The sequence below is a fragment of the Limulus polyphemus genome, unplaced genomic scaffold (assembly GCF_000517525.1).
Source record: "Limulus polyphemus unplaced genomic scaffold, Limulus_polyphemus-2.1.2 Scaffold3053, whole genome shotgun sequence".
Taxonomy (NCBI): domain Eukaryota; kingdom Metazoa; phylum Arthropoda; class Merostomata; order Xiphosura; family Limulidae; genus Limulus; species Limulus polyphemus.
Genome location: NW_013668663.1, coordinates 1,480 through 20,663, shown reverse-complemented (window position 1 = coordinate 20,663; position 19,184 = coordinate 1,480). Strand labels below are relative to the sequence as shown.

Genomic DNA, 19,184 nt, shown 5'->3' with positions numbered 1-19,184 from the left:
GTAGTTGTACGTCATGCACGTGTAAGTAAGAAAGATGATCTACTTGTATTTGTTGGCTGGTTCCTGTTTAATAATTTTAATATAACGTATGTATTTAGTCGTTTATTTTGACATTGTTTATGATGCTTTCTTGAATAAATACATTAAAATATGACTTTTCTGGTGTATTATCTAGTGAAAATACTACATTAAATCGAAAGTTCTTATTACAAACGTTCTATTCCACCCTAAAGATTTGTTCTATATCTTGAATATATTTTCCCATCGGTCCAGAAACTAATTACAATCCCAAATTCATACAGTGTATTAACTACAGCAAAATGAAATGTATAGGAAATGAAAATAAGAAACTGTGCAATGCTAGGTGTACAAGTGTCATTTTGTTAAAGTACGTAATCTGAAAGAGTTGAACTATTAACACTTTTTACTCTTAAAATTGTCAATTTTCGTTTCTGTAAACCATTCCCAGTCACAGTATATTGTACTATTTTAAGCATGTGTAAAGTAAACAGTATACAGTAAATATATGTATTGTGTTTTGATATGTATTTTTACTCACACAGTTATCCTATATTTATACAAGGTTTGGTTTTTAAGAATAGCAGCATTGGTGCTATGAATTTATTTTTGCGAATTAGTCAGTCAGACAAGCTGTTTAAAATGATAAAAAAAATATGAAGCCCAATCTATCATTCAACTTACCACTTGTCACTGAGTTATACCAGTTTCAGGGAATTCCACCTCTTATCGCCATGTGAAGCCTAGTCTTATTCTTTTGATTTTCTCTTGTCCTGGGTTACTGATGAGAGGTGGAATTCTCTGAAACCACTATAACTCAGTGACAAGTTGGAAATGTGTTGATAGATTAGGGTTCAAATTTATCTTTTAGTATACAATACAGTGCTTTGAATAAGAAATAAAAAATATTATTTTCAATAATATTAAATTTGTTATTTATCAATTCAGAGTGTTAATAACATAACCAATAATTTTAAACTTGCATTATATCCACTTGTCATTTAACTTCATATCTCTCTCCTTATAAACAGGTTTTATCCTTCAAATCTTATGCCAGAATTTAGCAAAAAGCTTTTATTTTACATACAGAATTAAAACTGTACAAAATAACTGAGAACTGGGAGAAATGTATGTTTTTTTGACCTAAAATAAAAGATTGACATAAATTGTCAAGAAACATTCATTTTTTAGGGCATCTCTTATAGAAAAAACTTAAATTGATCAAATGGAAAAAATTGTGTCAACTGTTTTCAATTTTAGATTAACTCTTAAATGTACGTTGATTATGTTAAATAGTATGGAAAAATCATAGTAGTTCATTTATTGAATAAACACATAAAGAGTAAATTTATCAGTCATGCATTTTTGATGACCCTCAGAGTTGAATTGATTACTTATCAAGTGAAATCTTGTGAAATTATGGCAAATAATTCTCCAGTTTTTGAGGTTTAACCTGCAACCCCTGGGTCATGTCACTAAGTGCTTCATGTGTAAAGGCAGTTCCAAGCAAGTCCCTGTATCCTGACCATCACCAAAGATTTAAAAAATTATATGAAATGTCCATGTTCATAATATAAAATTAACTTTTTTTCTTAAATTTTTTTAGATGTACCGAGACATTGCTCAGATTCTTTCAGACTCTGCTAGAGATTCAAATTCAATGATAACATTGTTTACAGGTATGTTAGGTGTATGTATGTATCTTTAGAGATTATAAATTATTTAGTAATTAACTTCAAGAGAGGTTGCTTATAATTAAAAATGATTGAAGACTATTTAAAATTTATGTGGTGTTAGTGTGTATTACACAGTGTTCAGAATTGGCCTCTATTATAACAGATGATTATGATAATAAACATGAGATCTAGGATGTTTATTAATTGTTATAAGTTTTTCTTTCAATATTTAAAAATGCAACAATTTCATCATAATAAATGTCTGATATGACTTACAAGAGTAGCATGGAAATTGTACTTTTTAGAAATATGTTTTATATTTCAGGTACTGGTGACTCTTATTGTAGTGGCAATGATTTAGGAAACTTTAGCTTACCCTCTGATGCTGACATTGCTCAGCTGGCCAAAAATGCCAGTGCCTTACTAAGGTGAGTTAAGAAAGTTTAAGAAATCAGTGGCAGTAAATTTGGCAATATTGCAAGATGTATTATAGAAAAAAAAAAAGATGAATATAAATCCAGATAAATAACAGACTAAATGATTCTTGTTTTGCTATATTCAAGCCCTAATCTGTTTTCTCTGAACATTTGGACTAGAGCTAGATTACTAACCCAAAAATTATCAGTTAATTAAAATAAGTATTTCCAATTATTACTGTTTTCTATTATTCCAACTATCAAGTAATTGAAATGTTGCTATTATGATTTCTCAGTATTATTTTTTTGATGAATTCATGTTAGTTCAGCTCTGGTCATCTATGGCCTGGTGATTAGGGAAGTTGCCTCATAATTTGAGCATCTTGGGTTCAATTCCTTTTGTCAGCAAACTTATTCTCCCTTTCAGTTGTGAGAGCATTATATTTGTTTCTTTTTTTTTTGAGCTATAACAAAGTTGCTAAGCCTATCTGTCACCAACATCCCTAATTTTGAACTATCAACTAGAGGGAGGACAACTGGCTAGCAGCACCCACCACCAACTTTTGGGCTATTTTAGTGTTAAATAAAGTGTAAATTCACTGTATTTTTTATATGATGTTATATTTCTAATTAAAAGTTGCATTACCATTGTCTTTATATGTTTATAAGATGTAAACTTTGCTTTTATTTTATGTTACATTGTAATATATGTGTAACTTTACTCTTTAGTGTTAAATAAAGTACAGATTTACTTTTTTCCTACATTGTGTATGTGTTATATATGTAACACCACACCTCTTATTTTCTTAATTTGTTTTTTGTAGAAGTTGTGATAGGCACTGGTATTCCTATACTGATCAAGGTGCAAATGCTCATAAAGCAGTTTTCTTTATCCACTTACTCATGCTATTCTTTTAACCACATGACAAAATACAAATGTAAATATACTAATCAATATTTAGTAAATGATAACAAGATCAATAAATTGATGCTTGCACATTTTAGTTCTATATTAATCATCTCATTAAAGTAACAAAACAAAAAGCATGACATAAATTTGCTTATACATTGTACGTTATATTATAAAAACATTATTAGTTATATACAAATAGACTCTGATTGCAATATAGCCTTCATAAGGCCTAGGGAAACTTTTTTTCTTGCATTAACTCTACTGACCCTGGGGAAAAAAGATCCCAACCCTAAACGTTTGACATCTTTTCTTTCTAAAATATCCAGAGAATACAACCTCATGCCTATCAGTTAGTGACATTTTCACCCCTTTTATTTGCCTGGACAAGTTTCCTAATGAACTATTTCCGATATGGTATATTATCTCTACTCACCTATTTAGTTTTTCTTGTTCAATGCTGCCCTCTATATGCAAAACTTTTTTGACATGCTACTTACCCATGATTATCATGGCTCCACTGTGTCTCACATGCAAATTGTCACGCCACAAACCTTCACCAATAGGAGTGTGACACAATCTCGTGATGCATATGGCTCCCTCTATTCGGTTCTACAAACTGTCATATCTCATTTGGCAATGCTACAGTCAAGACGTGTTTTGATTGTGCACTATTCATGCATTTTGTTCTTTATTAATATCATACGAAGTGGAAAGATCATTTTTAAATTTTCCCATTTTATAGTTTTCTGTGGAAACTTCCCTTATTTATTCTTCTTTTTTATTTGAATAACTCAAAATTTCATCATTTTATGATGAATACCGAATTTAATATAACCACTTCAGATGTTATACCACCTGCTCTTGCCATACTTACATAGGTTTCAGGTCAAGGGAACTCGACTGAGGAATTTTTGATCTTTATTCATCAGGAGATTTATTCTTATCTGAGTTGGCCTTCTTCTCCCAATAGTAATCAACTTCCTCTTAAACAAACCAAACCTGTTCATGAAAATGAGGATTTTGACAGCCTTTTTCCTCTTCCCAATTATGCCACACCTCTTCTGTGGAATCTTCCAGGTGTAATTCAGCCTTTTTATATAAGATTTCTTGAGTATGTTCTGTTTTATCCATTTCCCCGATTTCCTATAATGCTGTTCCTTCCTTATTACATGACACTCCTTCACCTGGCATTGTTGCCCTCAATATGGATTTTTTAATTTTTTTGACCTAATGTGCAATGACAAATAAACATGTAATAAGAATAAAGATATATAGATTTGTCATTTTGCTGATTCAGAATAATAAATTCTTGGCTCACTTTGCACTGAAATATTGTTGAATACAAAATAATGACTAATTATATACACATGATAAATTTATACTGTACTACAATAAACAAGTGAAAGTGGCACGTATTTTTAAGATTACTGTCTCATTGTAGAGTGAAGACACACCTTGAGTATCCTTGGTTTGATTGCCCATATCTGGTTGTGTACATTTCGCCACCATGTAATTGATTGGCTTGCTGTGTAGTTAGTTGTGTTCACAATACAATTGTAAACTTGATCCCAAGAACTAAGTGTATGTAACTTTTGTTAACCTGTACCCAGTTAGTAATATTACTAACTGATGTTATATTTAGCATTTTCCTGATTTATTATTGATGTCAGGAAGTAGAACATTATTTAAACAACATACTTTTTTTAGGATACTTACATATTTTCAAAAACTTTTTATATTAAATTAATAAATTTAATTAAACTTAAACTTCACAAAAAAAAATGTTTTAAGAAAATGACTAGTTTTGGCTACAGGTCTATTGAAAACTTCTTTCATTGTTGGAAATAAAATTATTTTTCTGAAAATGTTCAAGAATACACAAAATTTGACCAACAATACTGATGTTCAAAGAAAAAAAAAAAGACGATTTTAAACATTTTTCAAACATATAAGAGGGATATATTATATACCAGAAATGTTTGACAATTTTCTTATATATATAGCCAACAAAAAATTTTTTCATGCAAATTATTAAATGGCAACCACTGGAAGATGTTTGTTTTTTTAAACATAGGGTTGTTCAAAAATGCCTGAAAAGAGATTAGCTGAAAATAGAAAGCTTAATCACATGCGAGGGTAATTGATTAGTTGAAAGTGATCAAAAAGCCTGACAGTTAATTGATTATTAAATTCCACTAATTACTTAACTCTACACATAAACACTCCAATCCTTCAATCAAATTACTGATTATTCCAAAGACTAAAATAATAACACTGTACTAAATTTGTATTAAAACTACACTAAATTTTATCCATTTATCACCATTATGGACTGCACTCTCAATACATATATGTGGCTAGCTGTAATAATCAAAAAATTTTTCAAGGCTTTTGTTATGGAACCCAGTTGCACACTTTCCTCTTGTACTGCTTATGTAATTTGAGTTTCTTGATTTGTTTGTTAAAGTAGGAATCCTTTTTTCTTATCAGATTTGTCTTCATTTTATTTCTCCATTAATATTGTATGTGTACCTATAAGTAAAGCTAAAATTGATTTAGAATCAGTATGTCTTTCATATGCTGTACTGATTTGTGCTTTTAATCTGAAGTAGATTTCCATAATAAGTTTCTTATTTTCTTACAAATTTTTCTTGTTTTTTCTTTTACATTTTATGTTCATGGGCTATGTATTACTGCATTCGTTGAATTACTGTGTGAAAAGGTATCTCAAAATTAGAAATTAAACTTTTTTATGGCCCTAAACTGGAATATAAATAATAAAATGTATTTAATAACACAGATTTCACTGTAGTTTACTCAAGAGCATGAAGTTACAAATGCATGAAAATCAACTTAGATAAATTTGTACTTATCAAGCAGAAGAACAGCAGCTGATCATTATATATTTTCATTCAACTGGGCCGTTTTTAGTTGCATTAGTAAGCTGTTCATGTTGTTTAGAGAGTGTTTGTAATGATTTTTGCCCAGCATTTCTCTTTTTCTAAAATATATTTATCATTCATTCTAAACTTTGTCTACTTCTACAGAGGAACTCATGAATGTAAGAAGATTAGCTGAAAGCTCATTTTCAGTTGTATATCTAAATTTCTACAGATTCCACCTATGTAAATTTTGGAGCAATCATTAAACTTTAAAGTGTAGATATATCTTACAGGAAACTTCATTTTAAAATGTTAGGCCTAAATTATGGTCTTTTTTTTTTATTATTTGTTTTAGTGTAGAACAAGAACATGTAGAAAAATACATTATGTGCGTAGGCTTAGTTAGAAAAGGTGTACAGTAGCATTTTGAAAGTTAAGAATTCATTAAAATATTAAGTATAGTATTAAGTTATTTTTTATTTGAAGTAAATAGTCTTTTGAAGGCTTTTCTTAAGATTCAAGCAGTTTGAGTTAGAATTTGTTTTTTGGATTGCCCATGCTTGAGAGCATTTGTTAGCCAAATGTTGGTGCAGTGCTATACAGATTTTTTCTAATTGCAAAGTTATTTTGTGTTACAATTGGTGCTATGTAAAATTTTTGAAACAAATTATCCCCTGTATTTATTATACTAGGATATATATGGTTCTAAGATTTTTAAAAATTGCATAAAGCTTTTAATATCACATTTCTACAAAAGTCTTTATTGGTATACCAAAACCAATACAACAGGTTATATGTAGAATTTTCTAATGCTTCATGCAGTGTCCAATTTACTTGGCCTCTAAAACTAGTATTAGAAAAGTGTTCATATTACTACCTGTTGATTATTGAGTAGGAATCATTACATACTTTTCATATTGAAAAAAAAAAACATTATCTGGAGAGTTGCTGCAAAACCATGAATTCTCCAATGACTTTGACCACTATCTCCTCCTGAGGTTCTGGTGATGTTGCTAACACTGCCCTTACTTGGACTGTGGAAGATATTACCACCATAGTTAATCATGTCATGGGTTCTTTGATGCCATTTTTGCCTCATCTACCTGTCCCAATATCTGAAATGCATCCTTCTCTTTCTGAACCTGATAACATGGATGACAAATTTGTTTGGCTCTTTTCACTTCCTGGGTTTGCACTAGGTTACTATTTACCTGCTGAAGATAATGTTCCTCCTCAAATCTCATTGTAGATTTGATTACTCAGGTTTGTTCTTTACTTTCCCTTTTCCCTATGTCTTCTGGTTCTCTACATTACTTCCATGTCGAGGGATATTTGTTTTTTTTCCCTCCTTCTTTGGATATACTTGTCCATGTTAACATGTTCCTGGATCGGCTTTATTCCTAGTCTGAAGTGCATCATTCTCCTCAACTCCCAGTTTCCATTGCCATGGCATACTGCCATTGCCATTTTTGGATTCCCAATCCCTGAAGTGTCTTCTACCTGCTTGGGGGAATAACCACCTGCTTCCAGTAACAGACATCAGTGCTCAATTGCCCTGTTTTTGCCTTTTTGTTAACCATCTCCTTCGTTATATATCATATCTCCATCTTCTATATGAAGCTCTATGCTTTGATGCAGATAGTTGTTCATGGAATTTACATTTGGTCCTTTTCAATACTTTGGTTAGGATTTAGTCTTCTGCTTTGTCCTTGCTTATTTGGTTCTTCTATTGTTGGGACCTTCTTGGATGTAACACTATTCTCTCTCCACCATTTGTCTTTCCCAATTTTATCTTCAGCCATTATTACCTTCATCTAGCTCCATTTCTTTGCCCTTAAGTGTTCAGGGGTGTTCCTATGACTTGAATACTCAAGCCACGACTGCCTGACACCAGTTATCTCTTTTCTGCTTGATATCTCGTTTCTCACAACCTCATGAGCCCTCTTCCATTACTTGACCCCAGAACCCTCCACCTCTCTCCCTTTTCTTGTTTATAGTTTCTCTATTGCTTCTGGCTATCCCCCTCCTGTCTGGTTGTGTATTGCATGTCCTGTGTGGGATTTTCTCCCTTTGTACCCAGTCAGCTCAGACCCCGTAAGAGTACAGACCTTTGGACCCTTTTTTCACCCAACAAGTGGGTCATTCAGGTTCTTACACACTGCCTTTCCCTTCACTTCTTGTCTCTTCCTCCTCTACCCTTTTTTCTGTTCCTTTTCCTCCTCCTACCAAACCTCAGAATCTTCTGTATCTGGAGGCTATGATATTGGATCTTTTGGACATGAGAACCATTGAGAGGGTTATTTGCTCCTCTCCAGGATTTTATTTTTGTCTTTTCCTTGTCTCCATAAATGACCTGGTACTGATGTCCATCTTCAATCCTCATTTTAAAATGGAGGGAGTTTCTTTCTCTCTGTTGCCCCCCCCCAGATTATCGATGACCAACATCAATGTCTTGGATGCCTTTATATATATTCCAATTGCCCCATCCTCCTGTCTCTTCTTTCATTTTGTTCCCCAGGCTCAAGTGTGCCAGTCTCAAGCTCTCCCCTTCAATATTATTCCTGCTCCTTATGTCTTAAACTGAGTCGTGGGAGTATTTGCTCTCCACATTCAAAGTCTTGGACTTAATTTCCATTATATAGACAACTGGCTCCTTCTCGCTTCTTCTTGGGAGGTATTATCAGCCATGTCATTTTTACTCCAAGAGACTGATTATCTGGGTAAGCTGGTCAGGTTTTTAAAGTCGTTCCTGACTCCAACTCAATACTTGGTCCACCTTAAGAGTCTTTTTTCAGTTCTCAACTCAGTCAGGCTCAGTGTTCCCCCATTCATTTGCAGGACCTGGAGCATCTAACCACCTCTTCTAAATTTCCTGTACAAGAGGTTCTGTTTCATTTGGGGACTCTCACATCTAGAGCATCTTGATCCTCCTGCTTCTGTATTTTTTGTTTGGGGTCCACTCACATTGGGTTCATCTGATAGCTTGTCATTTCTCAGTGAGTTGGAACTTGATGGTGGATCCACTCTCGCCTGGACAGAATTCTTCCTATGGAGCAGTCACTCCATCCTCATTTCATTGGATATTTTCCTAGTTGGGTACACCAATGATTGATGCCATTCCCATTCCTCTCAGTACCAAACTTCCCATCTTCTGGTCCCCAGCAGCTTTGGCCGTAATTGCCTTCAGCCAGGACTAGTCTCATCTGTTTTTGTATGCGAGCCTTCCTCTTCACCTTCTCCCACATGTCTTGGCAATTTCAAGGCACTTAGTAACTGATCACTAGTGAGTTTCAAAACATACCATTAATTTTCTCTGACATTTTTAAGAGCAGCTTTTCTTTACAAGATTCCATATATGATTATTTCATTTTGCCACTGATAAGTAGATATTTAGCCTCAGTTTCATAATTTATGATTCTATTTCTCTGCTCCTAGTAGCTTATGGAATTTTTTTAACCTTTTCATAGCTTAGTTAGACATTATAGTAGATTTGGAGCACTTTTCTTGTGCCTTATATGTTTTACATATTATAAAATGCATTTTTGAATAGAATATTAATGATTTTGTGGAAAACCAACATAGTGTGGAAAAAAAAAATAGTGCTAAGGATGTATGCTCTTGAATCTAATTAATAAAATGGGCTTCAACTGTAAATTCATAATTTCTTGTTTTATACATATTTTATTTATTGTTATATATTTTTTAACAAAAGTAACTAAAACATAGAAATTAGAAACATGTTAAGTTAAATAACAAAAAGTAAATAAAAAACAAAGTTTCACAAGACCATCTCACAAAATTTTTCTGCTGTATTTTATTGCTTGTTAGATAGGGTATAAAGATAGATTATAAATTAGATAGGGTATAAAGGATGTTGTAACATAATAAAATTAAAATCAAGCAGATGTGAAAAAGTTAGGCAGCTGAAGCTGTTAGGATACATAATGGTAATTTTCTATTACAATTTGCAGTCATTCTAGGAAAAAGGTTTTTGCAACATGTTACCTCTCTTTTGAACACAGATTTAGCTATCTTTATTCCATGTCTGTGAAAGAGATCTGTATGCCACTAGTCTTGAGACATATCCCACCTAAGTTCATGTGATTTAATGTGAATTGTACTACTGCATGATGACATAATCATGTGACAAAACCCTTCATCATGTGTAAACATCATTCTTATCCTTGGCATTGAATTGATCAGATGTGTTAATTTTCTTGTTTAAGTTCATTTTGTTGAGATTTGCATCATTAAAAAAATTTTTCATTTCGTTTTTCTATGGATTTTGTTTCAAAAGCTATATTTTTTTGTGCATTCTCTAAGATGGTGATTCATACATAGTCCTGAGTGAGTGACATGGTTTACACTTTAGCATTATTTCTACTGTGGCTCTAGGAGGCTTGTTAGCTTTCAGGGTCATTGTTCAATGTATTATGGATTAAAACATGCTTACTGTGCCTCATGCTCCTGTCTTGTCAGCCAAATTTCTTTCTCCTCAGTCAGGAATGATCTGTTATAATGCAACCTTCACATGTTTTCTCTGAGTAGTACCTTACCAATCATTAAATGACCTTAGCCTTTCTTTCTCTCTCTGGATTTCATTCTCAGGTATGTTGCTTTTCTTATAATTTTGCCTGTGTTCTTTATTAATTTTTGTTTTATCACTCCATTTCTTGGGTTTAGCTTGTTTTCTCTTCTTGTTTGTCATTAGAATTTGTACCATTTCCTTTTTCTAACAACTCATTTCTCGTGCTCATTTACCTTGTTCCTGTCAAGTTTGTGACTTCTTATGTAATGTTTTGTAGAGTATCTTCATTTTCCTTTCTCAATTTTCTTTCACTTATATTTTCCTGGCCAACTTGGGGATTGGGTCCTTCTGTTTCACTTTCTGGTTCCTTATTTTCACATTTTCATCTTTTTTCTCTGCCTTCCTGTACTACCTCTCCTAACTCTGCCTTTTATCTGAGGCACTTCTTCATGCTTCCACTCCTTCTGCTCTGTTCCCCTACTGTCAGTACTAATTGGGTCAGGTTGCAGTCTTCAGTGTACCTCTTCCTTTTTTCATGTGTATTTATTGCCAAGCTCCATTTCTTTGCCCAGTTGTTTTCAGTGGAGTTCTTTTCTCCCTGGTAAGTTGGATTAACGTTATACATGCAGCTTCTGTCCTCGTTATCTTCCCAAGATTTTCTTCTTTCTTGGACTTACCCTTTACTCCCATTCCTTATCTGGTTCACTCTTCTCCTCATCTTCCAATTCTGGATTCCAACCTTCCTTGTTTTCTCATTTTCCATCTTCCAGACATCTTGTTCATCACTCTTTTTGTTAGTTACTGTCACGCACGTATGATTCTGTAGGTACCCATCTCTTTTCCTGTTGATCTCAGTTTCCGCCAACAGCCTTTTTTTCTTTTCTACACCTGGGTATCTTTCCTTGCTCCACCTATTCTCTCTGCTTTTATTCCCATTTCCTTTCTTCTTCTCTTCAGCCCCATCTATGATCTTCTTCACCTCATCTGAGATCAGCCATGGTCAATGTGTTGGGCACCTTTCCATCCTTTCTTTGTTATCAGTGTTCTGTTCTGTCCATCTTTTTTCTGTCTCCCATTCCTTGCTCTTCCCTTCATTTGTTTGCCACATTTACAACCTGGTGCAGGCATTTCTCTATTGAACTATTTACTTCTGTTAGCCCATTCTTTGCTCTTTCTTTCTATTCTACCTCCATTTTTATTTTATGATGATTACTTGGTTGAAGGGACGAATCCTGGAATTTCAATCCTTTCTCATGCCCTTTCAGTATTTGGTACCTTTGGGTGTTTCTTCCTCTTTTGTCTCAACTGAGTTGGTCTCCTCACCTTTACCTTGGAGCTGTGGCATGTATGGTCACTTAGCTTTACTCTTTCCTTTTTCTATCTGAGCAAGAGGTTCTTTTGCTTTTGTGAATTTTGGCTTCCCTGGGAATGTACTCTTGTGTTTCCTACGGTAGATCTTATATACACACAGTTTTCTTCTTGAAATCCATTATCCTCCTTTGTTAGCCTCTCCTCAAGGAATTGTCAAGGTGATTGGATAATGCCTGTACTACTTCCTGCATTCCCTTACCACCTTTCAAACCAGACCTATCACAGCTTTGTTCCTTCCACTCTGATTGAGGTATGTTTTTAGAAATGGGAAGGATTTCTGAAATTTGGACACTAAAGAGGCATCTCTTTCACATCACTGTACCTGACCTTTTTGTTGGTAGATCACTTAATCATGTTCCACTCAGTTTATTCCAATGTTGTTTCTTGCTCCATCCATCCATGAGGTTCCTGTTCCAAGGCCTTTGGGTTTTAGGCATTATATATACACTTTTGTGCCCATTCTCATCAGGTTAGTCATTTTTGCAAGTCACTTACCACATACTTACATCTAGGGGTGGTCCTCCTCTCTCAGCCAATCTACTTCTATTAATGACTGCTCTCTACAACCCCTGGTCTTCTGTGGAGCTTAGTATTGGTTGGACACACTTTTCTTGGATGTACTTAACACCATTCTCTACTCCAGGCTTTCTCTGTTATGGTCCTCATTGACTGGCTTTGCCTTTGTCCACTTATCATTTGTACCTCCTATCCCTCCCATTTTCCTCTCTCTCTGTTGCTTCACCCACACGCATACCTTCTTCTTTGGGGATATCTCTCCTCCATCATCACACAAGGACATTACCCATTCTGTTGCCTATTGGACCAATGAAGGAAAGTATTCTTAAGCACAACATGAAAATCACTTTGCACTTGGAGCAGTCAACGGTCTGTCTCCATGTATTCATAGACAAATGCTTAGTAAAAATAATTAAAAATTCTGAATTTTTGTTTACTAAAAGCTTGATAATGTTTTGAAGATACATAATACATTTTAAATAGTATGGAAACTTCATTGGTCACTTTGGGGTTGTGTGGTTGATGTAATCCAATGAGTCAGTAGTGAAAGAGTTGATGGGGTTTTGTATGATCTAGAGCATGCCTCATTTGAGCTGTTGGCTTCCTGCCTTTTGTACAACCTTTTTCGCTGGACTTGTTTCCTCCTGCACAATCACTGTCGTTTGGATGTCTATTCAATAGATGCTTCTCATTCCCCTTTCTCTGCATTTATATATTCTCCTCTCCAACCCATCCTTTTCTTCCTTGAACTTCATCTGCCCATGTGGTTTACAGTACTTCTCTCCTATTTTTCTTCCTTCTTTCTCTTGCTTATTAAACCATTTGTACCCAGATCATTTCCTGCATCCTGTAGGACTGTTCAATGTGCCTTTTCATGGACCCCCCTTTTGGGGTCCCAATCTTTGTCCGAGACCTCTCCTTTTTTTCAGGAACCTCTTTCTACCCATTCTGGATGGGTCCATGGACTCCTTTGGCTCACATGTTCATTTGGGATGTAAATGATTGCAGACTCTTTTGCATTTATTTATGTTCTATTCTTCACCATTTTCATATCCTTACATCTCTTTCTTCTCTGGCCACTCTCTACACATTCATCTCTTTTTGTACACCTTCTAGCTGTTTTATCTCCTGATGATTTTGGGTTCCACAGATCACCATTCTACAATCACTCTACCATCTTTATGATGAACATATGTAATCTTCCTCTTTTAGGCCCACTTTTTCATTTCATAGGATTCCACCAGGTGGCTGGTGTTGCTTCCCAGGTTATACTTACCCAGAATCCACATTCAGCCAGGATAAGAGATAGTGCTCATACCATCCGCCCTGGCTCTACCTGTGCCCACTGAGAGATGGAGTATTCTGTAAAACCTCTCAAGGTATCCTTGTGGTATTTATGTATTTCTATTCACTCAGTTGTGTGATGTAGACTATATCTATTTCATGGACTATCATGGAAAAAGCCAGGGAAGTGGTTTGCTCACTCCACTGGCTATCTTTTAAAAATAGAGTTTTGCAGTCACCTATTGCACTGTCTCCAGAAAAAGACCTTTTTGTACTGAAGGCCCGAGCCTATCCAGTAGAGTTGAGATGAGTACATGTGTTCTCCCCCCTGCAGCCAAAGTCTGTTTAGTGGAGTTGAGATGTTCACATTATTACATATAGACTATATATTATGTCATTCTCCTGCAGATTAAAATCTGTTCACTTGAGTTGAGGTGAGCACTCACTATGCAGTGCCTATTATATATACATATGTAATATGTTCTCCTTCTGCAGCCAATGTCTGTTCAGTAGAGTCAAGATGAACACACTTTATACTGGTTTATACTCCTTAAATATACTGCCCTCTTCCCACAGTTGGACTTATTTTCATGGAGTTGCCTCAAGAGTAGTGGCATGCATATCTCTTTGGCAGACATGTGAGGAACATAGCTAAGTCCATGTGAGGAGGTGAGTATATATTAGAAATATATTTTCAGTTAAGGAAAATGTTAACTTTTTATCTTATTTCATATTTTCCAACTTTTTTGCTAAAGTTTGTGTAAGGGTAGAGAAAATAAGAGATAAACATAGTTTTACTTAAAAAAACTTTTGATATTCATTTAGGAAGTTTTAGAGGTTATCTGAACAAAATATGAAAAGTGAATGAAAAGAAATATTTTTATTCTATGCATGAAAATCATCTTTCACTCAGACTGACTCAATAACATCTTCCTTAGTTTACAGACAGAACTTTAGTGAAAATTCTTTAAAAAATCATATTTTTTATGTGCAATTGCCTTGTAATGTTTACTAAAAGCCTGCCCAATTTTGTGTAGATACATTTGGTACATTAAATTATAGTATGTATAGTTTCATGGTTACATGATGTCTACAAAGTTGGTCAAAGTGACCAATCCCATATACATAGGGTTTTAATTAAGTAGTGCCCATGAATTTCTCTTATTACTTCCATAATACATGACCAAACCATGGACCTTCTTTTGCCCCCACAGAATCTACACTACTACAATGTAGAGATTTAGTTTTTGATTTGATGGCCTTGAAAAAAACAGGTTCATCCATTTGATATCAGTGTCAGCAAACCTGCTGTAGCTGTTTTTTTCTTGATAAGACTTCAATGATTTGTTCTACTCTCCCAAAAGGGAATTTGAGAGACAGTGTCATGATGGAAATACAAAATAGGTCTAAGTTCATAAAAAGCTTCTTCCAAAATTTGTCCTCTGTGAAACTGCTTAGGCAGTTTCATGACATGACCAGCCTTTTCTCTTAAAGATATAGAGGCCTTAGCCACTACAGGTATAAGACAAAACACTGTGCTCCACACCTGATGAACTTGCGTGGCTTTACGGGTACATCCATGCTACCCCCTTGGTATATTACTTAAAAGGTACTTAGGCTGATGAGGTACTCTGACGAGAGGAATGCCTTTTTTGAGTTTCACCTGCTCCACTGTATTCTCCCATGAATATAGACCTATTCCTTTTTACTCAGGTCCTAGAATTTACTTCAACTCTGCTTGATCACATTATTCAGTTGTTGTTGTCTAGATTGTTATCTTCCTGCCTAAGAGCCCACATTTTGGTGAACCAGTGCTACATATGACCCTCTAATTCCTCCTTTTCCTTAGTGTGTCTCTTCTGGTATTTTGTATTTCAGACTCTGCCTGTTTGAATTTTACATTTTTAGAATTAAAAGAAACTTCAAACATGTGCTTACTTCTGAAACATGTTCCCACCAACCTCCCCATAATCGGGAGATATTTGATTTCCTTCATATACAAAATTTGGATTATGGCTGGAAAGCAGACCTTGCATGAATCCTCTTGATGCTGGCACAATAGGTCATGTGGGGGGTTGAAGAGTGGAGGATTCAGTTACCTGACACATGCTCTACATTCTGTCAAAGGCATTCAGAACTTTAGTCACGTGGTTGCTGAAAGCATAGGAGCAACTCGACAAGGTAAGGCTTTTAGTTAAAATGTGAGATTTATCAATTTATCTGATTTTCTACACCTCATGAGAAGATATGCAACACATTCATATTGATGAATCATTAGACTATATTGAGATTGATTGATAGGATAAACCATAATGTTTTTAAGGTTTAGATATTTTCCATAAATCTGACAAAAAGCACTGTTGGTACATGTGTGCAATTAACTGCTCATGACTCTGTAAAGTTATTACACTGTATTGTGTTTTTGTGAATATACCATTTCTAGTTAGTGCATCATTTCAAATATACCACTTGGTAACTACAAATAAATATTTTTATTGAGTTTAGATTTAATTTTCACTTGTAATCACCCCTTACCATACAGTTCTATATGTTCACTAAAATCCTTTTCTACATTTTGTGTTTATGCGACTGAAATATTAAGTGTACATTTAATTCATTTAATATTATGTATTATTTAGATTAATCAAAATATGAAATGAAAATATTACCACAATGATTGATATGCTACATTGGTAAGTAGCAAAGTAAAAAAGTCTAAAGTTGGCTTTGAATGCTGCTGGCTTTGTTGTTTAAATGCCTACGAGGGTATGAGGTATGAAATTCTGACTTTTTGTAACTATTTCATACTTGTTATTTAAAAATTATGCACTTGGCTTGTGTTAAAGCTTCTTGCAGAATCATCAAAGTGCCAATTCAAGCTGAGTAGTGTAATCATCTTGACCTTTACTAATGAGTTTTATGGTATCTGTAGTTACCAAAACAAGAAGAATGTTTAACTTTACTAATGAGTTTTATGGTTTCTGTAGTTACCAAAACAAGTAGAATGTTTAGCTTTATGAATGAGTTTTATGGTACCTCTAATTACCAAAACAAGAAGAATATTTAGCTTTACTAATGAGTTATATGGTTTCTGAAGTTACCAAAACAAGAACAATGTTTAGCTTTACTAATGAGTTTTATGGTACCTGTAGTTACCAAAACAAGAAGAATGTTTAACTTTATGAATGAGTTTTATGGTACCTGTAGTTACCAAAACAAGAAGAATGTTTAACTTTACGCCATAAAACTCATTAAACATTCTTCTTGTTTTGGTAACTACAGGTACAGATACCATAAAACTCATTCGTAAAGTTAAACATTCTTCTTGTTTTGGTAACTACAGGTACCATAAAACTCATTAGTAAAGCTAAACATTGTTCTTGTTTTGGTAACTACAGGTGCCATAAAACTCATTAGTAAAGCTAAACATTGTTCTTGTTTTGGTAACTACAGAAACCATATAACTCATTAGTAAAGCTAAACATTTTTCTTGTTTTGGTAACTACAGAAACCATATAACTCATTAGTAAAGCTAAACATTCTTCTTGTTTTGGTAATTAGAGGTACCATAAAACTCATTAGTAAAGCTTTGTTACCAAAACAAGAAGAATGTTTAGCTTTACTAACGAGTTTTATGGTACCTGTAGTTACCAAAACAAGAAGAATGTTTAGCTTTACTAATGAGTTTTATGGAACCTGTAATTACCAAAACAAGAAGAATATTTAATTTTACTAATGAGTTTTATGGTACATGTAGTTACCAAAACAAGAACAATGTTTAACTTTACTAATGAGTTTTATGGTATCTGCAGTTACCAAAACAAGAAGAATGTTTAGCTTTACTAATGAGTTTTATGGTACCTGTAGTTACCAAAACAAGAAGAATGTTTAGCTTTACTAATGAGTTTTACGGAACCTGTAATTACCAAAACAAGAAGAATATTTAACTTTACTAATGAGTTTTATGGTACCTGTAGTTACCAAAACAAGAAGAATGTTTAGCTTTCCTTTGTCTTGCTGTTACTATACCTAAAATGCATTCAGTCTTGACCTATTTTAGATCAGTATTACTGAAGCTTTTGCAGATATAGCAGAATATACTTAATATTTAAAATTTTGTTTAATAAATAATATTATCTCCCATACAGAGACTTTGTAGATGCTTTCATCGATTTTCCTAAGCCATTAGTTGCAGCTGTAAATGGACCTGCAACTGGCATATCTGTGACATTACTTGGACTGTTTGATGTAGTATATGCTTCAGACAAGGTATAATAAACATAATTTTTTATAATGTATAAATTTGTTGACAATTATGTATTATTACACTGAATGAGACATTTTGACTAGAACCAGATTAAAATTTAACTGTGTGGTAAGTATACAGACTAAACTATTTTTTGAATTGCAATTTTCATTTAAATTATAAGTATTTAAAAAAATGTAATCACGCCATGGGTTATCCCACTTTTTGTTTTAGCAAGAATAAATTTAACTTATGAACTTTTGCTATGTAGTAGTAAAATTCTTATTATCCATATATATTTAGAAAAATTAATGTTCTGTGGACTTATTGAAATATTTTATGCAATGCTTTTCTTTTTTAAATGTGAATCTTTTATTGAATATATAATAAATCAACATGCCCAAAAATAATGCTAACAATAAATAATGTTAATGTAAAATTACCTATTTAATTAATGCTGGTGTCTGTGTTTTATATGGGCATGATTTTAGTAGTAAGGTTTTGTTTTCTTTTTTGAAAGTGTTATTTGGTTTGTCAGTTGCACATTTTAGTATTTATGAAAAATTTTCACAAACATAATTGGTTTAGACTAGTGGTTCCCATTCTTTTGTCACTTAACAGATTGTTAAAATCTTTGTAAAACACTTATGGACTATAAAGAGTATTTTGGCCTATAGTTTTGTTTCCTAATCTAGCTTCTTCAAGAAGCTTTCAATTCAAGTGAAAGTTATGAGGCTCACTTGTTTTACAGTGAACTAAGGTGGAAACATCATATTATTTCTAACACGTAAAACCTTTCACAGAAAGTGTGTATGTCACAAGACTTTTTTCCTTCTCCTTTCACCTTAGATGTTTCTGCAAAACTGCAAAAACACACATGAACTGGCAGTTGGGAAATTTGTTCAGACTACTAAAGGTACCATATCCACGAGTCACTAGATCACTACTCTTACTCTATCTATCTATCTAGTGACTGTCTTAATTGACTTTGTCCTCAATAATCTCTTTTTTTTTTCCTGGCTTTAGTCCTGCTAGTGCTTATAGTTGCAGCAGCTGCCATATTTCACCATTCCTTCCCAGTCCACAAGTTGCCTTTGCTGTTTTGATAATGACCAAGCCCTCAACTTGGAGGAAGTGAACCTTATATGCACAGTAGCCAGTTCAGTTGTTCAGTCATGCAAAGTAGCACAATTTCATTATTTGCTTTTCATTACCAAGCACATTCCAGTTGCATTTGCATGTAACTATTGTTGGTGGAATGTTTAATGCTTGCTTAGCAATTTTATATAATTTACATCCCAACTGAGTCCTATTTGAAAGTGCAATGATACTAC

The 19,184-nt window shown here is 33.8% G+C and overlaps 1 protein-coding gene across 1 annotated transcript in view; it reads left to right on the top strand.

The window, feature by feature from the left end:
- The window catches only part of LOC106468558 (enoyl-CoA delta isomerase 2, mitochondrial-like), a 38,732-nt gene extending 20,853 nt beyond the window's left edge, over window positions 1-17,879 (top strand). The window contains exons 6-8 of the mRNA XM_022396893.1: window positions 1,625-1,697; window positions 2,020-2,122; window positions 17,753-17,879. Coding sequence (XP_022252601.1) covers window positions 1,625-1,697; window positions 2,020-2,122; window positions 17,753-17,879 — 303 coding nt within the window. The remainder of the gene's footprint in view (window positions 1-1,624; window positions 1,698-2,019; window positions 2,123-17,752) is intronic.
- Window positions 17,880-19,184: the final 1,305 nt, after the last annotated feature.